Source organism: Ischnura elegans, chromosome 11 (genome assembly GCF_921293095.1).
Source record: "Ischnura elegans chromosome 11, ioIscEleg1.1, whole genome shotgun sequence".
NCBI lineage: Eukaryota > Metazoa > Arthropoda > Insecta > Odonata > Coenagrionidae > Ischnura > Ischnura elegans.
In genome coordinates, this window is record NC_060256.1 from 34,029,862 (window position 1) to 34,056,817 (window position 26,956).

The following is a 26,956-nucleotide window of genomic DNA, read 5'->3' on the forward strand; positions in this document are numbered from 1 at the left end:
AAATATATTTAATGGAAAAGCAATGATCGGAATCCCAGTCTTACATTCGCGACAATCCTACATCCCTTGAGATTAGTAATTTTCTGAAATTTATACGTGCCATTGATTTGAAACAGTCTTTGAATCGCGTAGCCTCAGATTTACTACCATATTGGATAAATCGGTGCTCAATTCAGAGAGTTGATTTAGGCTTAATATTGCGTAATTATAACATACAATCAATTAGTCAATCACAATTTACTGGCAATTTCCACAAATACTTTAATTTTACTTCAAGACAGGTTTCAATGCATTTGTTTTAGGTTTAGGTGTGGTTTACCCGAAGGTTCACGGGAAAAATAATTAAAAATGTATTAAATCCTGTGGTTAAATAAAATTAAAATATTTTTTTGGAAAAGTGCCAATAAAATTAAATTTACTAATCATTACCAATAATGGAGTTAAACTGAACTAGAATCAAATATTGGAATAGAGTTTAATTTTATCTATTAGGATCTATTCTATTTACAATATCGTCGTCACCCAAGCGAAGACTTAATATTTTTTGTCGCCAAATCCGCGAATTTCACCGTTTTTTGTTGTTCCGCGGAAAATGCGCGGAACCCACTATTTTCGTGGATCGCATTAGCGGCGCGAGGGAGCGGTCGCGGCGGAGCGTATTATTTCTGTGAATAAAAGCGAAGCGCGTGGCGCATTGGGGACGACGAGCAGCCATGGCTCGAGAGAGCGGAGGAGTGGGGAAGGAATTTCTCCCCCCCGCCTCTTCGGAGAATTCTCGCAACACCGCCTGACGTCATCCCACCCGTCGGCTGCAGAGAGAGAGAGGGGGTGGGGAGGGGAGCCGGAGAAAGACCGCCGCCACTGCGACCTTGTATGAAGCAGCCCACTCAACAGCCACCGCTGCTTCGGCCGCAGTCAGAGACGAGACACGGAGCTGGAGTGTACGAGGTGGACTCGTTGGTGTTCCTCAATATCGCTTCTGCTCTCTCTCCGTCGTGTTTCGTTAGACGCCTTGAAGACACCGTTAGCGCTAGGAAGGTGTTTCACTTGTTCCTGGATACTGCTACTACTAGCTTTGTGGCTTGTCGTCGTGCCTTAAAAGCCGCGCCTTGAGAAGACGGCAGGTGTGGATTCTGGGCGTGTGAGTGTCCCTTCTCTCTCTCCTACACGTGTTCCGGGAGTGTGTTCTCGTGTGGTGGTGGTGTGCCGCGGCCTGCGTGTGTCAATTGTTTGAATCGACTCTTGGTTGGTACGGCGACGGCGCATTCCTTTCCCCTCGTCGCGCACACCTGTTGACTCGCGTATCCAGTCCTCTCTGCTCCCACTGGCTGCGACGCGTGCTGTGACCTATGTCTCAGCTGGTGCCCGACCTCAGACGCACTCGACTGTCCGTCAAGGAGGACACCAACGCCGCTGAGATGTATTCATCGGATTGGACCAGCGGCGGCGGCGGGAAGAATCATGCTTACCCATCCTCCTCTTCTTCTCTGGTGAGTCATCGGGGATCGAACCGTGCGAGACGACAGACAAAACACTCTCGCGCTATCTCTGCCCCTCCCCCTCTCTGATCTTGATGAACTCTTCATACCGTGCATCTCCATCTCGTACTCTTGCCAAAGGCTTTCTTTAGATCACGCGTATTTTTACTGGTAGTGACATAATGACAGTACCTTGCGATTGATCCCAGGTTGTACTCCTGCAGGGAAAATTGTCGAAATTACACGATTATCAGGAAAGATTTTAAGTTTAAACTCGTCGTGGAAGTGATTATGTAAAGAGCAGTAGATGTTTGTTTTGCTGATTAGAAGGAGCTGCTGCAAACGAGGCGGTTACTATTACTTATGTCTCTCCCTAGAAGGTATTAATTGCTAGAGTATGCCTTAGAGCTGTAATTTTCTGTACGAATAACGTTTGGGTTAGGTGATGAGAAAAAATCGCTCCAACTCTTGACAAATAAGAGTGAGCGATGAATGAACCAATAACAACATGTGGTAGTAAAATTTGTTAGCATGTGTAACGTTTTTTGGGCAGTCTTGTGTGCATGTGGAGGCATGCTACATGCTGGTGATTGATCACCCCCTGCCAAACACCCTAGAGGTGGCTCACAGGGTGTTATGTAGATGAACCATTTTGAAGGGACACCCTCTGTTTTGGTGATTTGTTGAAAAGGGTTCAAGTTTTCTCTGTCGTGTATCTAAATTATCTTTCCTCAAACTGCGTCAAAATATATAATTCAAAAATCGGTCAACCGACCCTCCAATTTAGGCATGATGTGTGTCTATTTCTGTCAGGAATTTTAAATTTTTAGTTATGGATGGATTTGAAAAAGTTGGAACTTCACGAAATTGTGTGAACCATGATCCCAACAGCATGTCGTGACATCTACAGTAATACACTGCATTGGACTCCCCTCGTGTGTTTGACACGCGGTGTATGTCCACCGAATTGCAATAGGTATAGTAGCACCTCATCCATTTGTGGAAACATACAGCATTACATAATACATCATCTATATACCCTTCGAGCCACCTCTAGGGTGTTTGGAAAGGGGTAATGAAATCACCAGCATGCAACAGGAATCCCACATGAACATCACATGGTAAAAAAAAACGTTACGGTTATCAACATATTATACTAACAAATTCAGGCAAAGGTAAAACTTGCGAACTACTATTACAGGTTGACGTGCATGGATACGGAATAAGCTCCCACCAAACAATCCGCATAAAATTCAAAGCTAGCACAATCACATGTGTAAATTGGTTTCTCTCTTATAGGCAAAATAATCAGGTTTGATTTGGTGGAATACTTTCATCATTATGATGGAAGACCACTCAAATTTTCGTTATTTTCCACACATTAATGAAACTTAGGGATAGTTTGGGATTTCATGTTGTATATTTTTAAGTTTTCGTCTTTTAGGATACATCATACTACCGCACTCTTCTCCAGGACCAATGCTCTCCGTAAGAATTTTCGGTAAACAGCAGTTGATATGGCCCGATTATCTGCAAGTGATTCCCCCACAGCTTACTATCGCTGTCAGATTTTCGACTGGTGTCATTTGATCGCCGATAAAGAGAGGAAGAAGATATTTCCGAGGCAGACTGAGCCGACTTTTCGCCCTCGGCTGATCACGTATGACGTCATCGCTGTGTCACCGCCACGCCATTGTTATGGGCGGGCAGCGGTCGTTTGGTGCTGTTTAATGCCTCCGAAGATGCACCCGTCGTCAAATGACCACGCCAATCCTCAGGGTACCCCTGAAAGGATCTTCTGATTAGAGCAATATTTAAAGTTTAAAGGCCTGTTTACACGGCACATGAACACGTATCTACGTGTTTGTGTGAATGCATGAACGATTTAGGTGGACCGGAACATGTACGAATGCATGAACCATATTAGAGCAGATTATATTAACTGTACATGCCTTTGCACTAGTTTGATGATTACACGCTGCAAGTTTGCGCTTATTCCGGCGTTCATACGTTTTGACAGAAACTCATGCGGGTTGATGCACCGTGTAACCAGACCTTAATAATGAATGAGATACAGGTTTAACTGAGATTTGTAACGAGGCAATCCGGCAGGTAGTGTAAAGTGCTCAAATCAAGCCCGGGCCGGTGTTCCGAGTAAATGAGAAAACATACAAAGGTGATGTGCGGCGTCCGTGCACGGAACCAAGACTGAATGGAAAACCTCCTAACCACGTGATGCGAACCCGTCCCCCGCCCACATTTCTGTCTCCGCGAGCACCGCTGATTTGCTGATTTGCTGGGGGGGGGGGGAAGGCAGCTGCTCCGCCTACCCCCCGCTGGGTACGCCCAAGCCTCTGTATCTTTTGTGTGACATATGTTGGTGGAAGTGAATTTTAATCCTCCGATCCATATTGGTAATGTTTCACCCCCTGACAAACACCTGTTGGGTAATATGTAGATGAAGATCTGTCTCATATATACTCTGAGACAAATAGTGAGGTTGTCTCTGTATCAAGGTAGAAGGGGATTTACCTTTCATTCCGCCTCGCGGTCTTTCCCAAGTGAGCTTCAGGGGAGAGCGCCCTCTTCTGGAGGCTTTCCCCGACGCTCTCGCCATCAACTGTGAGTGGGCTGTTTTATTTTGGGCCGCCGTGAATTTCCCCGCGACCGCGGATTCGAAACGCGGATATCTCTCTCTCCTCCTCCCCATCGGCCGACATCCGCCTATGACCACCGGTCTCCTCCGCACTGACCCCACAATGGCCTTCCCAAGGCCGCTGTCCCGTCCGCGGGACCCTCCGTTCTCGCTCTGATATTGAGGCTACTGATTGGAATCGTGTTCCACAGCAGGACGCGCCACCCAACTTCTTCTAGCATCTCTTTTCATATTATTTAGTAGTGTTTATCGTTTGCAGTAACTAAAGATTTTTAAAATTATTACGAGTAAACCTTGCTCAAAATTCTCCCCGTATCCTAACTTGTATGTGTGAAGAAGCTCTGACGTTTAAAGTCAAATTTTAGAGCTGATAATTCTCTCTAGTAGTCACACTCTTAATCTTGATAAAATACCTTCTGTATTAGTTTCAAACGAGTAGTAGGCCGCGATAAAATTCTAGGTACGACTGTTCGCGAGGTAGTAATTCTAGTAAAGGCCCACCCACTGTGGCGTTTTTAATCAAGTAAAAGAATCGACAAATGACATTCAGGTGTATCGTACTCTTTGAGTATCTCAATGAAGTTTTTTCAAAGATAAGATTTTGATAGATTTTACCTGAACCTAGTTTGCGACGTATTGTGCCCCTTCCTCTAAATTAGGAATCTTCGTCATTCGTTTGTCTCTCCCGCTAGTGCTTTTTTTAAGTATCGAGACCGCGAGACATGCGAAGCTCCATAGTGTCCGTGATGGCTCGACTGAGCAAGTGTGTGCAATAATCAGTGATGTGTCGCCTCCCTCGGATATTCGCCGTGGTCGTCTTCTTCGCGTCTTAGTCGTTTTCACCTGTCCCGTTACCTGGAGTCCCGCTCAACTCTACGATGATATCAGCAAAAACAATACTAATGAAGCAGCAGGACCTTGGACTATAATCTCTCCCTCCATCGGAATTATTCCCTGATTCCCCTTCGCCACTCTCACTTCGTTTTGTTGCACTCCTTGATCAATACTCCACAGTCTGTATGGGTTTGAAGCTTTCCTTTCACATGAGTGGGTACTCGTGAATTTTCAAACGCAGCCGAATGGATTTCCCCAGAAATCGCCTTCTAGATGATGTAAGTTATGAATTTCATTCTTCTTCGTTCGGGCTTCGAAGGTAGCCAATCTTCAGGCGAAGGAGTTAAGGGATGGATCATCGTTAATATTTAGGTAATACCGTGCGAGACAGCACAAGACTATTTCGGTAGGGGTTGAAGCCCTTGCAATCCCTCAAGTTTACTTTTCATAGTGATCGAATAAAAATTATAATTCAAGTACATGTGCACAGGTGGTTTGAGCTCTCGCTCTTGATTTTGTTGCAAATTATACATCGGTTTCTGTATGAAAATACTTCTGCCAGAAGTAGTGGCGAGGCTGTTTGATTGAATGTAATTTGGATCAGTTTTCGACATTTCTTTGCCGTATACAATCAGTCTTAATTTATTTTGAAGTCACTGTTGTTATTACTGAACAGTAATCGCTATTTCTAAATTTATATCTATCGAGAAGTGTGTAGACATGAAGACGTCTAGGGATTCCACACACAATTTATTTTCGGAAATTAGTAAAAATTTTCAATTTAATTCGTAAATATTTTCAATTTAACCTTTTAAACCAATGTAATTTCGTAACAAAAAATTGATTAATACGTTTAATGTAATTTTTACTATCGTAACGGTTCATTAATTAGGCTTATGTCAAAGATGATAGACTTATGGAGCTTAAAGATTCTATTATAACATCCATTTCTGCTGGATTAGTGAACACCAACATACAATAATTGACTAGTGGATAAGTATTACCCACCTGTATTGAATGGAACACGGATCCAATATATTGTGAGCGTAGTTGTAAAAATAAATGTGTTCTTTCCTACGATCACCGTTATGTTTATTCTTGGACTTGCAAATGGAAGGCAAGTTTTGAAGCACATGGGAAGCCAAGGCTGGTGACTCATTCCGCACGCGGTCCAGTCTATGCACTTTCGTGGCGCCTTTATTTTCACGCCTGTCCATGCGGGGCAGTTCCACTCTTTCCGTGTTTGTACGTCCCAGGGTTTTTCCTACGGTAGATCATGTGAATAAAATTGGAGAGATAGACTCTGGGACCGATAGATTCATGTTTATTTTCCACGATCAATAAGAGACTATACCGGCAGCGTCAGAATTTACAAATAGGTTAGTTGACTTGTAGTTTTGCCCACTAACTTATGTATTTCTTAATGCATGTTCTACGCGTTCTAGTTTTATTGGCAGATTGCCTTCATGAGTATTTGGCAAGTTTTGCCTTTGCATGAATGCCGAAGTATAATTTCTTGGTATGCGTATATTTTTGACCGTGTGGTGTGCATGTGGGAATCCTCTTGTATGCTGGTGATTGATCACCCCCTGCCAAACACCTGGGTTGGCTCAAGTTCATTATACAGATGTTGTATTAGTGAAGTCCCCATCATTCATTTATTGGATAATCGATAATTATTATCTACCCGCACAGATTGGAACGCGGCCCCAATATGGTTTGTTAATATTTATAATTATAAGTACTTTTTATCCAACGATCACCGCTATTTTTATTCTTGGCCTTGCTGATGGAGGGCAAGTTTTAAAGCACATGGGAAGCCACGGCTGGTGACTCATTCCACGCGCGGTCCAGTCGATGCACTTTCAACGGGCCTCTTATTTTCACGTGTGTCCATGAGGGGCAGTTCCGCGTTTGTAAGCTCCAGGGTTCTTCCTTGACCACTGCCTCATTTCGGCGAGGGTTTTGAGGGAAAGGTCGGAGGTGTGACCGTCTTTCCCTTTTTTCCCGAAAATCCCTTCTGTCTGTTGAATGGGGATGAGTCAGCGGTTCCGAGAGAGAGAGCGAGCGAGCGAGTCCTCGTATTTACTACTTGCGCTCCTCTTCTTTCCGTGGAGGGGGGAAAAGCAGGGGAGACGGAAGACCGCTTCTTCGTGCGTCATCGGCTTCCCCTCGGCCGCTTTTGTCCTCACAAGACGATCACTTGGCGTGCAAGGTGCCTAGCCTCAGGTAGAAAAGTGGGTATAATGCCTGCGCTACAATAGTCGTAAGCTCGGTCTTTGAAAAAGAAAGCTATTAGACGGACGTCACAAGGAGCCAGAATACCATTCTTCATCGGCAATTATCTTTTAGCCATAAGAGAAATGCTGCCATTACATGAATTACCTTTGTCCTTTGTCTTAAAGTCAGAGAGTCATAATTCAGAGCTAGTGTCAGTGCAAGTCAAGATAAAGCCTAAGCTAGTCAAGTCAGAGCTAAAAGTCAAGAAGCGAAGATATCGGGTAACCATGCCGTACGTATATTGACAAAGGGAGGAGTGAATATTATTTATCGGCTTCTCTTATGGTAATGTTTCCCTTTCCCCTTCCCTGAGGTGGCTCGCAGGGTATTATGTAGATATAATGTCACTTTATTTAATATTGGATAGAGGAGCGGAATCTTGGGGCGAAATCTAAACTGGAGCTAATGAATAAAGAGAAATTCAAGTTCCGAGTAGTTTACAGAAGCAAAAACAGTGCCACAGGTCGAATCTGTTCAAAATAATGATAACTCAGGTTCAGAGGGAAAAGGCTAGTGCGTAGGAGAGAGGAATGGAGATCTGCGTCAAACCAATCTTGGGATTGTTGACTAATAATGATGATGAGTTTCAGAGGTATGGGGAGTGTAGATGGGTATCATTGATAGGTCAGGTGAATTCATTTTGATCAACAGCTCGGAAAACCTCTGCGAAATGCGAACGAACTTAGCACTGGTCTCGGTTAACGCATAACATAAGGAACTTTACTGTATCCGTTTGATCCTTGTTTGGGAATTTATCTATTATGGCCTACATCTTCCGTGGGAAATTAACTGATCATTACGACTTATGCCTTTTCGGGCACGTCAAATGTGGACCGGACTGTACACCGTTCTTACATGGTGGGAAACAACTTTTAGGAATATGTATCCTCTTTTGAGCTGTTGATTTCTAGGGCATTAGGAGACCAAATATAATTTCCCGGCCTCGTTTATTTTGGAATAGTTTCACAATATGAAAATGCGGCCTGTATTATCTTTAAGTCGCTCCCTTTAATTTTTTAATAATTTTGCCGTTCACTCGTTAGTATGGTAAACTGATGATTCCGTGAACCTTCGACGATAAAGCATGAGACTTTGTGGAAAGGATTTTCATCCAAAGGAAGTCGCTATTTAGTGATCATCGCAGTATATTTTACATTTATAGGTTATTATTTTTGTTATGAAGAAGAAAAAGGTTTTGTCGGAAAGTAACACAAGGACCAAATTTGCACCATAAGGTTGTTAGGGATGGCCTCACTAGAAACGCTGGCTACAGTCGGATCTCCGTTGGTTTTATGTATTTACTTCTGGTAAATATCGACCGATGGTGGCTTACTTTGTCACAATTCGATATATGACAAGTATTTCAAGAAAAAAGGGAAGATAAAGAATTATCTTGACACACTGTCAAGCGCAGCCTGAAAAGGTAGAGAAGTATTTGTTGCGGTGTCAGCATAGATAAATTATGACTGCAATAATAGACAGGTTCTGAGATTGACTTCAAATATTACCGTAAAGAATAGGCTCGAAAGGTCTTGTATTAGTCATTGGAATCTATTTCTAGGCTTGTGTATAACATCATGAAGGTTTGTTTTACAGTGGGGAATTTTTTTCCATTCGTCACTCTGGGGCTTTCCAACGGAATCCATGTCCATTTTAACGATTTCAATTTTCTTGGGTTTTCTTTCAATTTTCTTCAATGAGTTTTTTTATAAGTATTTCGTTAAATATTTAATGTTTACTTGTGAACAAAATGACTTCATCTCCAATGCTTGTCCATGAAGTTTAGAAAGTAGAAGTCTAAACACCTTGCTTCGTCAGGATCGGTTTGAATTAAAGGCGTTTGCTGTGAAAAAGTAACAAATGTATAAATTTAAAACCTGTATCATTTATACGCAAATAGGTAGTAGTAATTCAAAGTAGTAAGTGATGAAATGAATAGGGGATTCGGTGTTAACTCGTGAAACGTCAAGAGTCATTAGTCGGGGAAGCACTGGGAGGGGTACTGGGGGGATATTTTAGGTGTTTTATTGTGGGTACGCATTGCATTGATTTATTAGATGATGAAATGTATGACGTGTTTGAGGAGAAAGCCATGTGCGCCGATAAGACTCCCTTACTTTCATGCACTTTAACATTCTTTCTCTTTCCATATTCTATGCCGTCATTCCTTAACCGGGAGATAATTTGCTGTTCGTTTAGCATTATAAACAACCGTCCTCGGTGATTGGACATTGGTCCTCTGTGAATCTTGTCTAAAAATAAAAACAAAGTTTATTTTTTTCCTTGCTGGGCGCTAATAGGCGTCAGTTTCCCTCCCCCCTCTTTCCGCGGTCCCCCCCCCCCCTTCCCGGACGTTTTTGTCGCGCGATTGGGGGAGGGGTAGTCACGTGACACTTGGCCTCTCCCGCTATTAGACGCCGCGCTCTCCCGTTTGTAGTGTCCTTATTCATGCTGGACACGAAAACCTCCGTTCTACCAAAGCGATATACGTAGTGGCGCCCATGCACGCCTTCCTTTCTAGCTGTGGGTGCGACGTCTTTTTTTCTTTGTTTGTCACGTTATGGCCTGCGTAGTCTGGCAGAGTTAACCTGGGTGTTCCCTATAAGCACTTCCTTTTCCTCGATTCTTTTTTACTGTTTATTTTCCTCAGTTATTGCGATTGTATAAAAGTTGTCGTTTAATTTTGATGGCCTTTTTCTTAGCTTCCTCAATGGATTCACCATTTGTTGATCCAACGAGAAGGTGCCGTGTATTGGAGACAAAATTCATCGGAGTTTTCTGTATTTAAAGCTCTCCAGTTTTCCATTTTTCATGCCAGTTATTTTGTTTCCACGTGCTCCTACTTCTCCCAGGCAGTGGCTTAAATATTGCGTGTAGTTAAGGGTGATATAGCCCACCCCAAGAACCTTGTGAACAAAAAAATTAAAATTAATACCACAGGAATCCATGACATGAAGTAATTAAACATTTTTGCTTTAATTTGGCCTCACTAATCAATAAAAAGTAGTGACTTTCTGTAATAATAACTAAATATATCAGTTTTTCTGAAAAACATGCATTTTATGAAGTCAACTTTTTGTGTATTATTAGGTACCAGGTGTGGTGTGCTATTCAATCTTCATCATCCTCGAAGTCAAGTCATAATAATGTCACTTCTCCCAAGAATATACTTATATTTTAGTTTCTTTTAAGGGAACTTTACTCAAGTTTTCCCTCCACCATGTTTTGTACGCTGTGGAGTACCTAGGAATATGCTTTTGGGGGGATAGGATGGCTAACCCCCCCCCCTAAGGCATCGGGGGAGGGGGTTCCGGGAAAATTTTTGAAAATTACATGCCTGGATATACAATTTGCATCATTTTGGTCCTATAGGTTTAACTATGAGCTGATACAGTTATTGCATGTCAAACCTAGACAATGGCATTTATAATTTTTTTTATTTATGCGAGGTTTTTGGGGGGATCCATCCCCTCATCCCCCCCACAGTTACGTCACTGTTTGTACATAATATCCGTCTCGGAATGTTACTTATGCACTGAGTGGTCTTAGGTTTATGATACTCCAAGGTGCCTGACTTCTCTTATTATTTGGTATACGTTCTCGTTTCTTACTCCGTCTATGCTTTTGATCTTCAGCATTCATCTCCAGGGCTGGATGTCTATAATTTTGGTAGCACCAAACCATTTGTAAATGTAAATACGCTTGTAATAACTCGTTTCTCCTATGATATTTCTATTTTAATATTCCTCCATTGTAATTCAGATAGTCCGCGTTCATTTTTTCGTCATTCACGCAATAACGGGCTGGCACCGACCCACGTCCCTCTCTCTTTTCTTGGCATTTAATCTTGACAACGTTGGATGGGATTGTCGTTGCTTAGATGTTGCCTAGATACCCTTAAACGCCCATGTGCTAAATGCTAAGTTCTCATGCACTCTTTTGGCATTGGGAGACTCGTATCTCAAACGTCAGTAATAATAGCAACGGCAGTAGCAGTGATGTACTGGAGGTTGTGTATATTAATCGACTCCAAGGATTTCATCAGCAGTTCGTGCTGTGGTGTTTGGAGACTAAGGTTTTCTTGCTGCCAGAGATGCCATCTTTCGGTTGCTGTTTCAACTCTCTGATTTCCGCGAATGAACGCCTGGACTCGCGCGCCGCCGCATGATTCCACAAATTTCAATCCTTCTCTGTATTTAGCTATTTAAAAAAATATTGTCCCTAAAATAGCATTCCGGTAACTAAGTAGTGGCGATAAGCATATGGGAATTCTGGTACGATGACTTGGGTAGAATGAGACGGGCGCGAGTTCCGTCTTTGAGAAAAAAAATTGTCTCGCACTTTGAAAAGGGGTTGGCTGTCTCCCAACATTAACAGTTGTTTCTGCAACGAAAGCACTTATGACCTGAGTATATATCAGGGATGCCGAATTTCAAAAAAATATTGGAGGGGCCCAAACCGAGTAAGTAGTGAGTTTTTAGTTTTTTAAGCATTTTTAGAAGAGTCATATGATCAACATTAGAACCCTGATGACTCGAATCTCGATATCTGGACACTCCAGGGAAAATGGACAAGCCTGACACATTTTTTCCTCACATCCATAACAAATTTTTGAGGGGGCTCGGGCCCCCTCAGACCCCATGGAGTCGGCGCCACTGATATAAATATCTATGTACGTCCCTCAGCTGAGCACTTGCAAATAAACTTAATGCATGGCAGTCGTTTCGCCCTCTCCATGATCAATTGACGATATGGAATACTCGATAAGTCTTACATTCCCTGTTTGAACTCCTTCTTGCACCCCCTTTTGTACTGTTTTTAATTGTAAATCGGCAGTTTCGGTCTAGGATATGTGTATGTCGACTCAGTATCCGGACAATTCGTATTGCCCCCTATCTGTTGCTTCCAAGTCTTCTTAATCCCCTTCACTGAGACATGGAAAAGGTGGTAGTAGGAAGGGAGGTAGTAGTTAGTATTAATCAACAATTCCGTACTGTTTATTATTGTAAATTAAAACTTACTCTCAGGTTTTTTGGGACATTTTGAGACACACCCTCATATGTGCACTCAAGACATGTTAAGAAACCAAGCGTTCCAGTATTTGCGGAAAATTGCCTGTAAATACTAATTTACAATATGTTGGATTCCCTTGAAAACAAGCCTGAAGCAGCTTCTCAACATTCCTCAGGATGCATGGACATGCCATGGGACTGAAAAATATAATCATCCTATAGCACGTGCACCCGTGCGCGTGTTAGCTTTCACGGCTTTCACCAATTATGTCATCAACAAACATGACTCTTGAAGAAATAGGCCCCTGGAGACAGTTGAAATATATACTGACGGATAGTTAGGGAAAAGGGTCAAATTATTTGCCCTATATATAGGTATATATTTCTTTGGATTCGCATCGATACTTAAATTATCTTACGGAACTATATCTTAACTTGTGTAAACTTCTATTATTATAGATGGTATGAGTCTAAAGGCACTCCTCAAATGAGGACCGTCCGAATAACGAGTGTTCCCATCACAACATAATTATCAGCAGTCTTAATTTATAAGTAATATTGTTTATGTAATCACGGGCGCAGCCAGGAGTTAAGGCTGGAGGTAAGGGCAGGTGCAACTAATACCGGGGTGTGCGGTGGTATTGAATACCCACCAGTATAAGCGGTAGGTGCGAGATTAATAAATTGCGGACTTTTAAGATAAACGGTTCAAAATGGTGTTTTACGGCTTTCTGAGTGATATTTTCTTAATCCTTACATTATTATATTAGGAGTATCAAACCAATTAAGTGAAATCGATTAAACTTAAATATTTCTCTGAGCTCTGGGGGGGGGGGGGGGCGGTTTAACCCTCAAACCCCTCCCCTTGCTGCGCCACTGAATGTAATATTTAAATTAAATAAAAAAGTGTATTTCGCGGAGAGAATCTACGTCAGACAGTTACGTATAAGGCCAAATGTTGTCTTGGAAATGATGTAATTCCTGTGTTCGCTCTACAACTAATCCGTCTTGTGACCAAGTATTCGGATAGTGTCAGTGTCGTGATCGTAAGACGAGGAGCACATGTAGATGCATTGTGCGTGTGGTCATGATTCTCGCTCGCGAGGATCGCGAAGCACATCGCTACGCCTCCAACAGCAGAAGAGCTGAGTCCTGCGTGCGCAGCGCCTCTCTGCGGCCAACGCCTACACCATCTCTCTCTCCCATCCTCTCGCCGCCTCGAGTCCTTGAAAGAGTGGGAGGGCTCTCTCTCTCTCTGCCCTCCCAGTGATGACGCGCCACCCATGACGCACGACATTCCGGAAACAACCTCCCCCTCCCCTTCCGAGGAAACTCCCGCTCCCGGAGGAGTTTGGTTCCGGTGTTCCCGGAATCCCTGCTTGATGACTCACTCTCCGCGGTCCACCGCTATGTTCATTTTTTTCTGGGCCGCGGGCCGCGAGTGTGTGTTGGGCATTGGGATGCAGTCATTCGATATCGCATTAATTATGCCAGCGGTTCCCCGCCTTTTGTTTTCCTCCCGTACCCCTCTATATGTATATAACTATTAGTGTTCGCCCAAAAATGTAATGCACATTTTGTTACAAGCATAGTAGGTGACACTTTTAGTTGACACTTTTAGTTTGTAAATAATTGTATGAATGGAAAATTTGTTTTTAATACCCATATAATATGTGTACATATTTCATGGTGAAGACTTTATTTCTCACTATTTTAAACTTGAGATTATTAGTGCCCAGTTATAATTTATTTTGTTTTATAATTTTTTTCATCTACTTCTACTGTATGCATACATACTTAATGAATTTTAAATGAAACTAAATACTGATTGGGATCTCACTTTTGTTTTTGTTCACATGGAGATGCATAATAGTTTAACCGCCACTGTTGCCAGTTTACTATTAGGGAACGAAACGTCCGCCATTACTGATTATTTACTGATATTACTTATTATTACCGCTATATTATACCGGCGTACCAGTGGCGTAGCCAAGAATTTCGTTCGGGGGGGAGGGGTCCAAAACCAGGGGTGAAATGTTTTGAAAAACAAGGTACTAAGTAATAATTTAAAAAAAATGCCTTTATTCGGGCGAGGTTGAGACTGGAAAGTCCCCTCTTCCACCTAACCCCTCGATAACGTCAATGCAAGTATATTATAAAATATTAGACAAACGTTTACAGTACCAAGAATATACAATATACACTGTTTGTGAAGTGTCAAAAAATATAAACAACTATATGTGAAATTTTTGTGTAAAAAAGATTTAAGTTGGTGGGAAAAAACATGAGGATAAGGGTGTAATATAAGTAGAGGATTTTAAACTAATTTCAGCACTTTTCATCATCGAAATAACATTTGTTGAATAAATGTATTGTAAATTCATAATTTTTCGATACTTTGTTTTATTTTTGAAGGAAAATAATTGCGTTTTTACATTTCGGGGGGGAGGGGGGGGGGGGGTCCGGACCCCCCCATGGCTACGCCACTGCGGCGTACCCCTGACTGTTTCGTCGCGTATCCCCGATGGGTACCTGTGCATCTTATTTCTTCTATCGTAGGCAGTATTTCTTGTCGGAACATATCCTAAGGGAGGTGAGTAGCTGTCGCGCATGACAAAATAAAGTCGGTTAGATTCTGTTTGTGCTTGTCTTCGAACTATTGCATGGAGCGGGAAATCAGAAAGAAATGTTTCTAGAATGACCTCGACTGGTCAACGTGACGGCTTTACGAAAAACCCCAAGTAGGACGCTTATTTTCCGGTAGTCGCGGAGTGGTGATGAAATCACGATGGTTGTGTCCCCACCTGTTTGAATCTGTACTTCGCCGAGGAATACGTCAGTGGAATGGAAAATTTGCTTTTGTGTACTTCGAGGACTGGAGGCAAAAGCTATTAAGACACGATGAGACGTGTTAAATATAGATTAGCTTCCTTATCACCATTTTTTCTTCCCTTAAGCTTTTTTTCCGTTTCGTTGCGGACACCGCTTTCAGCTTTCTAGGTTTATAAACTATCTTCTTTGTATCCCCTATTGAATTATATTTAATTATTGTAATTCGCATCGCCAATTGTTATGTTAGTATGCGTGACTTTTTTGGACCGTGTGGTGTGCATGTGGGAGTCCAATTGCATGCTGGTGATTGATTACCCCCTGCCAAACACCCAAGAGGTGGCTCGCAGGGTATTATGTAGATGCAGAGAGATGAATGGTCAGAGGGTACCCTGGTAAATGTAGTAGCTCTATCGGTTTACTATTAAAAAGCGCTGATCCGACAACCGGAGAGGAAAGTTTAAAAAAAAGCTTGTGGAATGAGTTTTCACTTCTAACGCGTCATCAAGGTTGAGACATTCCTTTGGGAACGTTTAAAAATACGGCCCTTCATATTTTATAAAATGTTATCGTAGAATGTCTTATCTTCGTATTTATTTTCTAAAGTTTACTTTCTTCGTGCTTCTAGCCGAAGTGCGTTATCAGGGATATTTACGACCGGCGGCATCACGTAGTCCCGTGTTGAAGCCGTTGTTGTTGTTACTTCAACTCACGCAGCTGTTGCAGTCGTCCTCGGTTGCTCGCGAATCCATATCAAGGACACTCCACATCCACGGTGCAGCTAGAGTTGGTTGCTCCATCCTGGAGCTCGCCAAATATTCCCTGAAGTTGCACATTTTGCAACCGATCCTATTTTCTTCAAGGAGGGTACGTCTTTGGCGCAATATCCCTTTAATGAGGTGCTGTTCTTCTAAGATATACGATTAAAATTATCCATTCCATTTTATCCTACTCAATTGGATAACACAATGATTTCACAAATCGTATAGTGATTCGTCATTTTAAGTTTAAATGTTATGGTTAAGTAATTTAAATACTAACTTTGTTAAAGTTAAAATTAGGTTGCATATAACGTAATGAATACATTTTTCTTCATAATAATTCATCTATTATTTGTCGTTTTATTGTTATTTTTCAAGCAACGTATTTTGGCATCACATATAATTTTCTAGGAACCCCGAAATTAGTTTTATGAAGTGGCTGAAAATTCTATATCAGTGCATTCAACGTTTTCTCTGCTCTGGCCCCTTTTCCTCTCCACGTTTCAGTATAGGGTATATCGAACTTGCATTTTCGTTGTGGTAATGTGAAGTTAGAACTCAAATAATAGAAGCAGTAATATTCAGAGGTCTGTCGTAATCTGTGTGCTGGCAATATATTTTTTAACAATTTTTAATTGATTGTTTTGGGAATTGTAACTTTTCTCCTGATGGCAAGAGAAAGGGATGAACTTACAGGGGTTGTAGAACCGGCAACGCTATTACTCCAAAGCCAATGAAAAACCGCTAACGTTAAAATATCTATAGAAATGCGGCTATCTTCCCTGAATTATACTGCCCGCTATCCACGCTGTTGGGCTCGTTTTTTCCCTCATATTTTTAGAATTGCATTGGCATAGGAGTCGTTCATGTACAGGACGGAGCTTATGATAGGGTCATTATGAGAGTTTAAAGAAAAGGTTAGTGAGAGTTTGATCTCGATTGTAACGCTTTGCGGTGCGTAAACGTGGACACTACCTTAGGAAAGAGGACGAGAGAATACTGGAGGCATTCTATATGTGGGTGTGGCGAAGAATGAGAGGGTGAAGTTCACGGAGAGGAGAAGAAACGACGAAGTGCTGGACATGGTGGGTGAGGAGAGGCAGCTTATAGATGAGATACGGAGGAGACAGACGGTATGGATGGAGTACTTCGCGAGGAGGGGATGTTGAAAACGGTGCTAGAGGGTTGAATGTTGGGTAAACGAGGGAGAGGAAGGAAAAGAATAGGATTCTTAGGTAGGATGAAAGGGGGTAGGCCTTATTCTGAATTCTAGTGCCTAGTGCTTGAAGGAAGTGAATATTTTTTCCCAACAGAGTTAGGTACAGAAATTAGGTAAAAAAACAGAGGAGATCAATTAGATATTTAGTAGTGCATTTTATATTCCACTTGATGTTAGCAGAGAACTGAGACTCACTCGTATCCCTTCGCAACCTACTTTTCGTGTATTTCTTTTAACAATTAACTCCGTCTGGAAAAAGATCACTAGTACCCCTTGGCTTCTCACCCCCTAAATTGTAATAATACATTTTATTTTTATACGTAAATTTTGGTACGTATGCCATATTAACCCCTTTATAGTTGAGTGCATACTGCCTTTAAGTGAAAAAAAAACACGGAAACTTACATTTCAAGTGATGAACCGCGATTAATCATGGAATTCAAAGTGTATCGCATGTATCGCAGAAACGGCTTGAGAGAATAAAGGTTCGCGCTTCGTGCCCTCAGAGTAAATATAAAGGCTATCGGTCAAAGTGCCTGCGCAATAACCTAATGCCGAAGTCCAACATTGAAACACAGAACTTAAGTGTTATTTTGAGAAATGGAAAATGTTTTTTCTAACGAATTCTTAAAGTTCGTTTATTATCCGGATAATTCTCTTTTTTCCTCCTCATTGTTAAATTCAAGGGAAACTAGAAACATGCAAAGAAGCGCTTTCGACGAGTTCGGGCTATCGAAGATTGTAGCGTTACAATTATATTGATTTAAAAGTTGCGAAGGAGATATGTGATGAACATTTTTGAAGGCTATTTTATAAAATCAGTGCCATTTATGATATCAGCATTTTACCTAACATCAATCGCGTTGCCCATTTATTGGGCTCCGGTTTTGGTCTCTGTCCTATCAAGTTGAACCCTCTTGCTTAATTTTTATCGGAGGAGAGTAAAATGAATGTTTATGATTAGGAATTAATATTTTTTGCGGATGTCCAATATGTCTCCAAAAACTTGAAACGTCACCTTGCGATTAATATTGTTTGACTGTGGTAACATGCTTGTTTTGCCTAAAACAAAACGGATATTTAGTATTTGGGATTTTGATTTCCTCCGCATTCCGAAATTGCCGCATTTCTGTTTATTTTCTTTATTTTATTGATCGGTAGGCATTTGTTCTTTCTCATTAAGCGGCTCAAAATTTTCCTTGTAATACTCCGGCAAACAACTTTGTTTTCATAAATTTTCGAAGACGAAGAATTGTTGAATTAAATCCAGTAAGCAAAGACGGATGTTGACATTTCGTGAGGTGATAAGACGTGTTTATTGGTACGTGCTTAGGGATTATCTGTGGAATCGAATGCTTTGTACCGTTTCCTAGGAGTGTTTTCGTTTTATTAGCTCCGGTTATCGCTAGTACTCCGAGAACACATTAGGTCTAGGGTGCTGAAGTTGGGACCTATAGGTATCTATCGTAGGGACAGTCACCCGTCTCTGATAAGGAGGTTAAGGGAAAGGTTTGTTCGTCGACAATTCCAGTTGTTGATCGGCGTTCATTTACCCCGATTTCGGCATTAAACGTGGCTTAATGTCTACTGATCTTTTTAATCGTATGTCAGTACTATAAAAGTGTACTAAGGATATCATAAAGTAATTTTTTACGAGGTGGGAAACGTAATTTTTATGTCGCTTTGCTCCGTTTATTGTCTGCCTTCTTTTACTCTAGAGGGATTATATGTGGAATAGATTGCTTTGTTCCGTTTCTTCGAAGAGTTTTCGTTTTAGCGAAGCGTTTTCTATAAAGTAAATTTTTGGAGTATGATCTTAGGTTTTATCGGCGTATCAGCTGTGGAAAGGTTTCTCGGTTTTTCCACCGGTTGATGTTTTCCATGGGAGACATCGAAAACATCGACCGGTGGAAAACCCGAGAAACTTTTCTATAAATGTTTGGAGTGTTGGTTGTCCCTCCTTCCCTAACGTGGCTCGCGATATCCACTCAAATTGCGAAATAAGGTTCAATCAAACGGTAGTTCTGATTGGGATGTTAGTAGTTGGTTCCCCTCCCTCATTATGGAGGTTAAATTAAACCCCGTTAATAATCGACCCTTACGAAGTAACTTCCTTTGAGTTTGCCCTTCTCCTTACTTCAATTATACATTTTCCGCTACCTCTCCCTCTGCTAAAGGTCTTCGATGTCTTATTGAATATAATCTTCTTACAGCTCTCATTTTTTCAAGGATTTCTTTTTAAGATTTAATTGGGGCGGTTAAACTGTGGTTTCCATCCAAGTTATCACTTAATATCCGTTACTCAAATTGAATTTTATTTTCACCCTTTGGCGTCCCATGGTGATCGCTGGTTTCGCTCGAGTTTTTACTGTGTCGCTACTCTAGTTTTTTAACTGTTTGGAGGAGAGTAGGGTTGCCGAAAATCCACAGAAATTTACTTGAAAAAAAAACTTCTTAAGTCAATCGATGTTTTGGATAGCACAAAATATTTCAGCGTGTACACTATTATTATTAAATGGGGCAATGCTGTCTGTGCCATTATTACATCAACATGGTAATGCAATCTGCAATTAAAAAGTAGTACTCATACGTATCATATATTTAGCATTCACATCACATCTCGAAGTCTTTTTGGAGTAAATAAATGCTTATGCGAAAAGGGATAAGAACTTTGGTTCATGGCATTCCATTTTCCAATTTCTGAGTTTAAATTTAAATATTTAACCTTATCACTTTTTTGTTTGTTTTTATTTAAAATTTATTGTCATTTTTACCTTATATGGCTTATCTAGTCTCCTTTTAATTGCTTTCCGTTCTGGCAATAGGGTGTATGCTTTGCACAGATTAAAAATTTTATTTCTTCTTCCTTCGTTCACTCCGGGAATCCTAACCCAATTCGTTCAGCATAAACAAGTACACATATTCTCCTATGGTTATTTGAATAGCAGTAAAGGAATTTAAATGCCAGGAACTTCAAAATAATTTTCTATAACCGTATGCTCCTTGAGAATTCGGGATGCTTGGCAACCGTGGAGAGTTGCAATGTCGCTCATGTAGTGGGGGTGTTGGAGCGTGCTACTCCATGTCTTTAGAGGGGGTGGTTGAGGTTGGCATAGAACAATGTGCATTGCGCCACGGGGGCGGTTCTCCTAGGCAGCGGTGGACGCTCGCAGCTGTGCGCTCTGATCGGCAGCTGTTTGTTTAGCGGGGAAGGAGGGGCTAATGACCTTGGGGCCGCTTTAAAAGTGCTCCCCCCATCGGGTGAGTCACCAGCCTGCCGCCTGTTTACCGCCACCGCCGCGGGTAAACCACGCACGGGGCCCCGCGGTATGTCGGCCATTGACACCCGTGCGCTGCATTGTGGCGGAGTATTGACGCCTCGACCACCCTCTCCGATACTGTGCCTTCCAATGCGCATGCCGCCGTGGTATGATTTTACTCTTTATCCGCAACATTTATCTCCGAACGCCGTACGATCATGTGCAGTGGCGTAGCGAGGGGGGGTTTTGGGGGATAAAACCCCCCCAGAGCTCCGAGAAATTTTTAAGTTTCATCCGTTTTATTGAAGTGGATTGATATTACTAATAGAATAGTGTAAGGATTAATAAAATAACCCTCAGAAAGCCGTAAAACTCACCATTTTGAACAATTTATCTTAAAATTCCACAATTTATTAATCTCGCACCTACCGCTTATCCTGGTGGGTATTCCATACCCCACACACCCCGGTATTAGTTGCACCTAACCCCCCCCCCCCAGCCGTAATTCCTAGCTGCGCCCCTGGCCATGTGGACCTACGCGACACTCATCAAACACAAGCAGGGGAGTGGTTTTACGATATGATCTACGCCGTGCACCTAATTCTTTTGGGAAGAATAACGCGATTAACACTCACATTACTGCAGCAGCGGCGCCGTTCAAATGCCAAGTACACTTCTTACTGAGATTAGTTCATGGGTGTCTTAAAATCTCAGTGGCAGCGGGGTAAATTCCTTAACTGCCACTCAATAGATCGCGGGTTTGAGTCCCGCCTAAGTAGGTTGCCTTTATTTAGGGTACGAATGATCGTTTACGTTTGATTGTTCAGTTGAAAACCCAAAAGTAAAAAGCGAATTGTAATTTTCGGTGGTATAGGAATAAATAAATGTTTGTGTATTCCGCACGATTCCTAAGTTCTCCATCAATAAATATTATTCATAATTTTCAATTGAAATGCCCATTTTTATCTAGCGAGTTGAGATCTAAGTACTCCTGGCTTAATCAATCGGAATTGAGAGGATAATACCTTAGTTAGTTGAGGATAAACTTTGGTTAAATGTTTGGCGAATACTGCTATCAATTGTTAAGAAAATCCACCCCTGGCGAGGGTTAACGAAAAAAATTCCATCCCAGATTCGTTCAAATTCATATTCTTGTCATTGAGTGGACACTGTAGTAAAATATCCCTTGACGCTTCGCCTTTGCCGAATAATCAGACCATTGGCGGAAGCAAGGAAGGAGGAGGAAGTCAAGAAAAGAAGAAAAATGATGTAAGCATTGAGGTCAATTAGCTAACGCTTTTAAACCGTACATCATCAATGTGTCACGCGCCAAATTTCTCCAATGTAGATACCTCCGTTTGGTTGAAAAAAAATACAGATTTTATTAAAAACTTAAAGAAAAAGTCTCCCGAATGACCTCAAACTCTCTATTTAGCACCTGATTCCAGGTATTTCCAGACGGCTTACACTCCCCGTTCTATGCCCCCCCCCCCCCCGCCACTCAATTTTTGTCTGTTTCCGCCTTTGGCTGGAGTCCAGAAGTTTCCAATGAATTTGGGTTGACATGACGCAACGTCGAAGGTGGCTGCATACATCGCTGGTAGGCAAGGTAGAGACTCAATTCCCACTAAATTCCCTGTGCCAAGGAGAGTGAAGGCCGTTTTACACGGAGCACGGAATTGCGGAGGTTGGAACTGCATTAATTTCTAAAATGGCGTGGAATTACGCGAATGCATGAGCGAAATTAAAACGGGCTATTTTGCCATCTCAAGCCCGTGCATTCTCGCATGTGTTATAGCAATTCACTGCTTTACACGACGCAATTTTGACTGCGCCTTCGCACGCGCGTCAGATTGTGCGAGTACGTCCCCCGTGTTAAGCGGTATTAACGCATGGTTGAACCAATTAAAAGGATACTGAAGTATAAAAAAAGTCATCAGCCTTCTTTGCATTTTCGCCTTAGAGAAGGAAATAGTGTATAATGTCGAAACCTGGGTTAGACAATTCAAAAAATTGTGGAACATGCAATATTAGTGTATCTGTAATCACGTTTCCTGTTACGCAATTCCACCAAATATCGCCATCCACCATTAAGTTGGTTCTGTGCATTTATTGCATCTTCTAATGTTTAATGATAATTAATGAAGCCTTTGTTGAAAATAGCTGTAAGTGGACCCGGATAGAATTATTTCCAATCACGGTGGAAGTTGTAAAATTTTTTTCTATGATATCTCTGAAGAGAATGGAGAAGGTTAACTGGACCGAGATGAGGAGGGCGACGAAGTGCTCGAGGTGGTGATGAGGAAATTTATTTACGGAGTAGACACAAGGTTGGATGGAGCTAGCATGGAGCTGGGAATTTTATAAGGTGAACGAGGGAGGGGAAAGAAGGTAATAGGATTTATGGAAAGAATGGAAAGGAGAAGGCCTTGTTGTGAATTGATGAGGAAAGTCCATATTGGGCCCGGAGACATGCAGGGGTAATTTGCTAAATGCTCCCATGTAATCCTTCCTCAACCTGTAGAATATCCTTCAAGCCGCCGCAATAGGTTTGGGGTGGGGGAGTTAGGACGTCAGCTGTTAAAAAAAGAGAGAAAAAGGCAGGAATTGCAGTGAGCGTAAAATGAGTTCCACTTAACATTTATTTAAGTCCCTTATTGTTCTGGGAAAAAAACCAATTACCATACCTTTCCGTTCGGATAAATATTTCTCCAAACTTATCGTTACTGTTGGTACTAGAATACGGTAATTTACATCAATTTCAAATTGGCAGGCATTACTTTTTCCTCTCGATCGCGCCTGAAATGTCCAATTCATGTAAATGTTTCACATCAAGATGCCTCAAAAGGCGTATTGTGGGAGAGTGAGGACGTAAGACGTTAAATATAAAGAGAGAAAAAAGAAAAGGCAGTGCGGGTGCTGAGTTCTCCCTACTAATAGCACATGGGCGTACCCAGCGGGGGGCATGAGGGGGCAGCTGCCCCCTGGAAGCGAAAATGAATTTAGTTTAAAACGAAATTTTTGAACAAAATTTATTTTGAAGAAAAATGATATAAGTCAGGGAACTAAAATAAAAGTCATTATTCATCCAAGCAAATAAAAATAAAAACTAATAAATTGTTGTCATAATTTTCTTAAAATTTTGGTTTCATGAACCTTTTTTGAGATAAAATGTTTTAACTTTAACGGTCACGGCTTACCCCCCCACCCCCCCTAGTTTTGTTCCTGAGTACGCCCTTGTAATAGCCTTTATTGAAGTACCTTATTGTTCTGAGAAAAACGAATTCCCATTCCTTTCCGTTCGGAAAAATAACTCTCTTAATTTATCGTTTCTGTCGGTCCTGGAATATTGCTTTTCCCCTGAGCTCCCCATTACTTCGATGCCTGTGTATCTGTGATTGCGAGAGAGCCTCCACTCGGAAGTTTACGTTTTCCAAGAAGTGGCGGAGGAGAGGCGGGAGAGATAATATCCTTGGGTCCCCCCTCTGCTGCGGTTCACTGCCTTCCCCTCCTCCCCCTACGCCCCCCCCGCCTCCCCTCACTTACCCTCCGAGGCCTGTCCCGACCCGTCGCGACTTTAGTTACCCGCCGTCACTCGCCCAAGCCGGACTACCCACTGTGTCGTGAGGACTGCCCGTGGACAGTGCCCGAGTTAGTGGACTTGCGTCTGTCATTGTTGCCGCTCCCAACGGAGGGTGCAGTGTCTGGATGCGGCTGTGCCGCTCACCAGGTGAGCATCTTACCTCCTCCCAAGTGCGTCTCTTCGTGACCTATCCAGAGTTCCTCTCCGTGTGTGACGTGCGTCTGGAATTGCGACACTAGGAAGTCGCCTCGATGTGCGTGTTCTCTCTACTCAGTGGTCTCTCCCTCTGTCTTCCTCTCTCCTCATGACGTTCAGTTCAACGACGTTGTATTATCACCATTGCGAATACGGCGGATCCTCCTTTTTCGGACGCTGGCTGATTTACTGTTCAATCCTCCAGCATTTATAATGTGATCATAGGGTGCCTGATGGAGGTGCATCATTTACAGACGTTCTTTCATGGACCTGTAGTGTTCGTCTAAAAGAGGTTTCGTCGTTTATAGGGAGCATTCCACTAGTTATAATTAGTAATGCTCAGTTTTACTGGCCTGAAAGTCGCCTTTTCGGGTATTCTTGGTCTTCGTCACTCTTGATGTTTCGTCCTTAGTCGGTTCGGAAATTTGCGGTGCTATATCGGAGTGTCCACTGTGCCCGACGCAATTCATATGACTTCCTTTTCGGGTTGGTACTTTGAACCCGTACTAATTGTTGACATTAACTTATTCGATTGCAGATATCGCGACGAGAATGACAGGTCTTTGGACAGGTGTGGTTATGAGGTGACATCTGGTATTCGAGGAAACCAAGGAGACGCACTCTGTTGTTTTGCCGACCTTTTTTTTGGAAGTTTCGAGAATTTATATAGTAATAATTGGGTATATCTCCCTGCTATGATGCTATAAATTTTCTCTTACACTTGACGTCAGTGGATGGGAAATTTATAATACTGTATGGAACTCGAATAGAATTCTCAACTGTCCTTCGCCACGAAGGTCTATGATAAGTCGGTATTGTCATGTCTCCGGGCGTGTAGGACCACTCCGTTGTGTATGTCGTTGTTAGGTCTCCACCCCTCTTCTCAAGAGGCTATTGCGTATTATGGATCTTTGATTCGACCCAATGTGGGACACCGTGTAGTAGCCAACGGACCTGATGGGAATTTCCTTTTCTGTGTCCCTCAGAAATTTCCTCTTATAACTTTCCTAAGTTGACGCTTGTGAATTAAAATTGAATTTCGCGCCGCAAATTGCTAGAAAAATGTGTCGATTCATCAGTGAATCCACGCTGAAGTTTGCCTCTTGTCGGCGGTTAATTGTAGTAACCTGCATAGTGATGGTTTATCCCGATATTTCTTGTTGCAGTGGCATCTCCTGCGATTTCTCCTCTTACCGCTTTTTTAGAGTAACTAAGAACTTGAGTGATACTTTTTGTATACCAGATCTCTGTGGAGAACTGAGATTTGACAGGGGATATCCGTACAGTATGATGGCTTCTGTCACTGGGGTGATACTTATGTGCCGGGATTGATGAGTCAGTTTTTCTACTAGAGGACATTTTATTTAACGAGCGGTGTTGGGCGAACCCTCCCCTCATCACGTATTCGTTGCATGGACTTTGACCCAGTTATGCATTCAGGCACCTCTCTCAAACACCTCAGTGGTTGTAGGAACCCTCTCTGGTCTCCCACCGGGTTAAAACTTCGGCCATCTCCGAGGGACGTTTTGAAGCACAGTCTGTGATCTGTCGTGTATTCAGCTCTTCTTAGGAGAACTGGCCCTCATACAGTTTTAGCCGTTGTGCAAGTTTCATCTTGTCCGGAGACACGAGCGATTTAGGACTTCAGTGAGCCGTTCAATCATCAGTTTCCACTTTGGCGCCTTTTCTAGGGGCGATTCTTACCGATTTCTTTTCATTCTCTCGATTTATCCCATAATCTTCCTCCCCTTGCCCCGCATACCTGATATAATTACCTCAAATTCTGCTTTTGCTTCCCCCTACTCTAGCATTCGCTCCATCCAGACACCCTTGTGTTCTTGTATCTATCGTAGAAGTTTCCTATAATCATCCACTGTTTCTAGAAATTCGTTGCTCATTTTTCTCTACGTCACCTTACTTCACTCTTGGAGCCCACATCTCGATCGCCTTCAGTCTTTCTCTCCTCCTCCTTCCTCTGCGTCGACTTTTTGCGTACCTTACGGCGACATTCCACCTGTGGGACTCGTCACTAGCCTTTTCTTAACATTGTTACATAACGATCCTCTCGTAGTGGCCATGTACTTGCATCTCGAATTTCATCTCCGGTGTGATGTAGCTGGTGTATCTTTCTCTGTCAGTGCACGTCTTCTTGCTGAGGGTAAACAGTGTGGGGCGACCTCTGAACCATTTGTATCTGTGTGTATTTGTGCTAGATGCTGTAGGAATGGGAGGCGGAGGAGGGAAGAGTCAACAGTTCAAACACACACACACACACACTCTCTTGGGAGCGCTTTGTTTACATCTCGGACAATCTCCGTTTCCATGGCAACAATCAGCGATTAAGATAAGCCGTGCGGGGTGGACAACTTGCTGGCGCTAATCGTGAGTCGCCCTGGCTTGGCTTATGTTCCCCTCCGACTGTGCGATTTAAAAATTCACCGCATTCCATGGTTTCGTTTTTAATACTGATAAAATTGATTTCGTAATAGTTCGATTTGCCAACGTTAAGTTAGGCCGCATTGCATGCAGTCGAATAAAATAATGTTTTTTAAAGAAATATATTTTTGAAATATTATAATTTCGAGATGTTTTAGCTGACTGTTATAATTTTTATTCCAATTTCGTTAAATAAATATAAATTCCAAATAATATTTTCTTAACATCTACAGAGGTAGGTCTACGAGGTTTCGATGTTTATTTTTTCATTGTGATCGGTACACTAAGGGACATCTGATGTCACTGTGACTTTTTCAAAACAACCAATGTATTCTAGTCCTCGTTACCAATTTTCCTCCGCTCAACTAGTAGTATCTGTTGTAGTAAATATGCGAATTTCCAAAAACAGCCAC

General features: G+C 42.1%; 1 protein-coding gene across 1 annotated transcript in view; it reads left to right on the plus strand.

Annotated features, from left to right (window-relative positions):
* Positions 1 to 916: 916 nt before the first annotated feature.
* LOC124167506 (transcription factor kayak) overlaps positions 917 to 26,956 on the plus strand; it is a 57,168-nt gene continuing 31,128 nt past the window's right edge. The window contains exon 1 of the mRNA XM_046545430.1: positions 917 to 1,490. Within this exon, the coding sequence (XP_046401386.1) occupies positions 1,350 to 1,490 (141 nt within the window). The 5' untranslated portion in view covers positions 917 to 1,349. The remainder of the gene's footprint in view (positions 1,491 to 26,956) is intronic.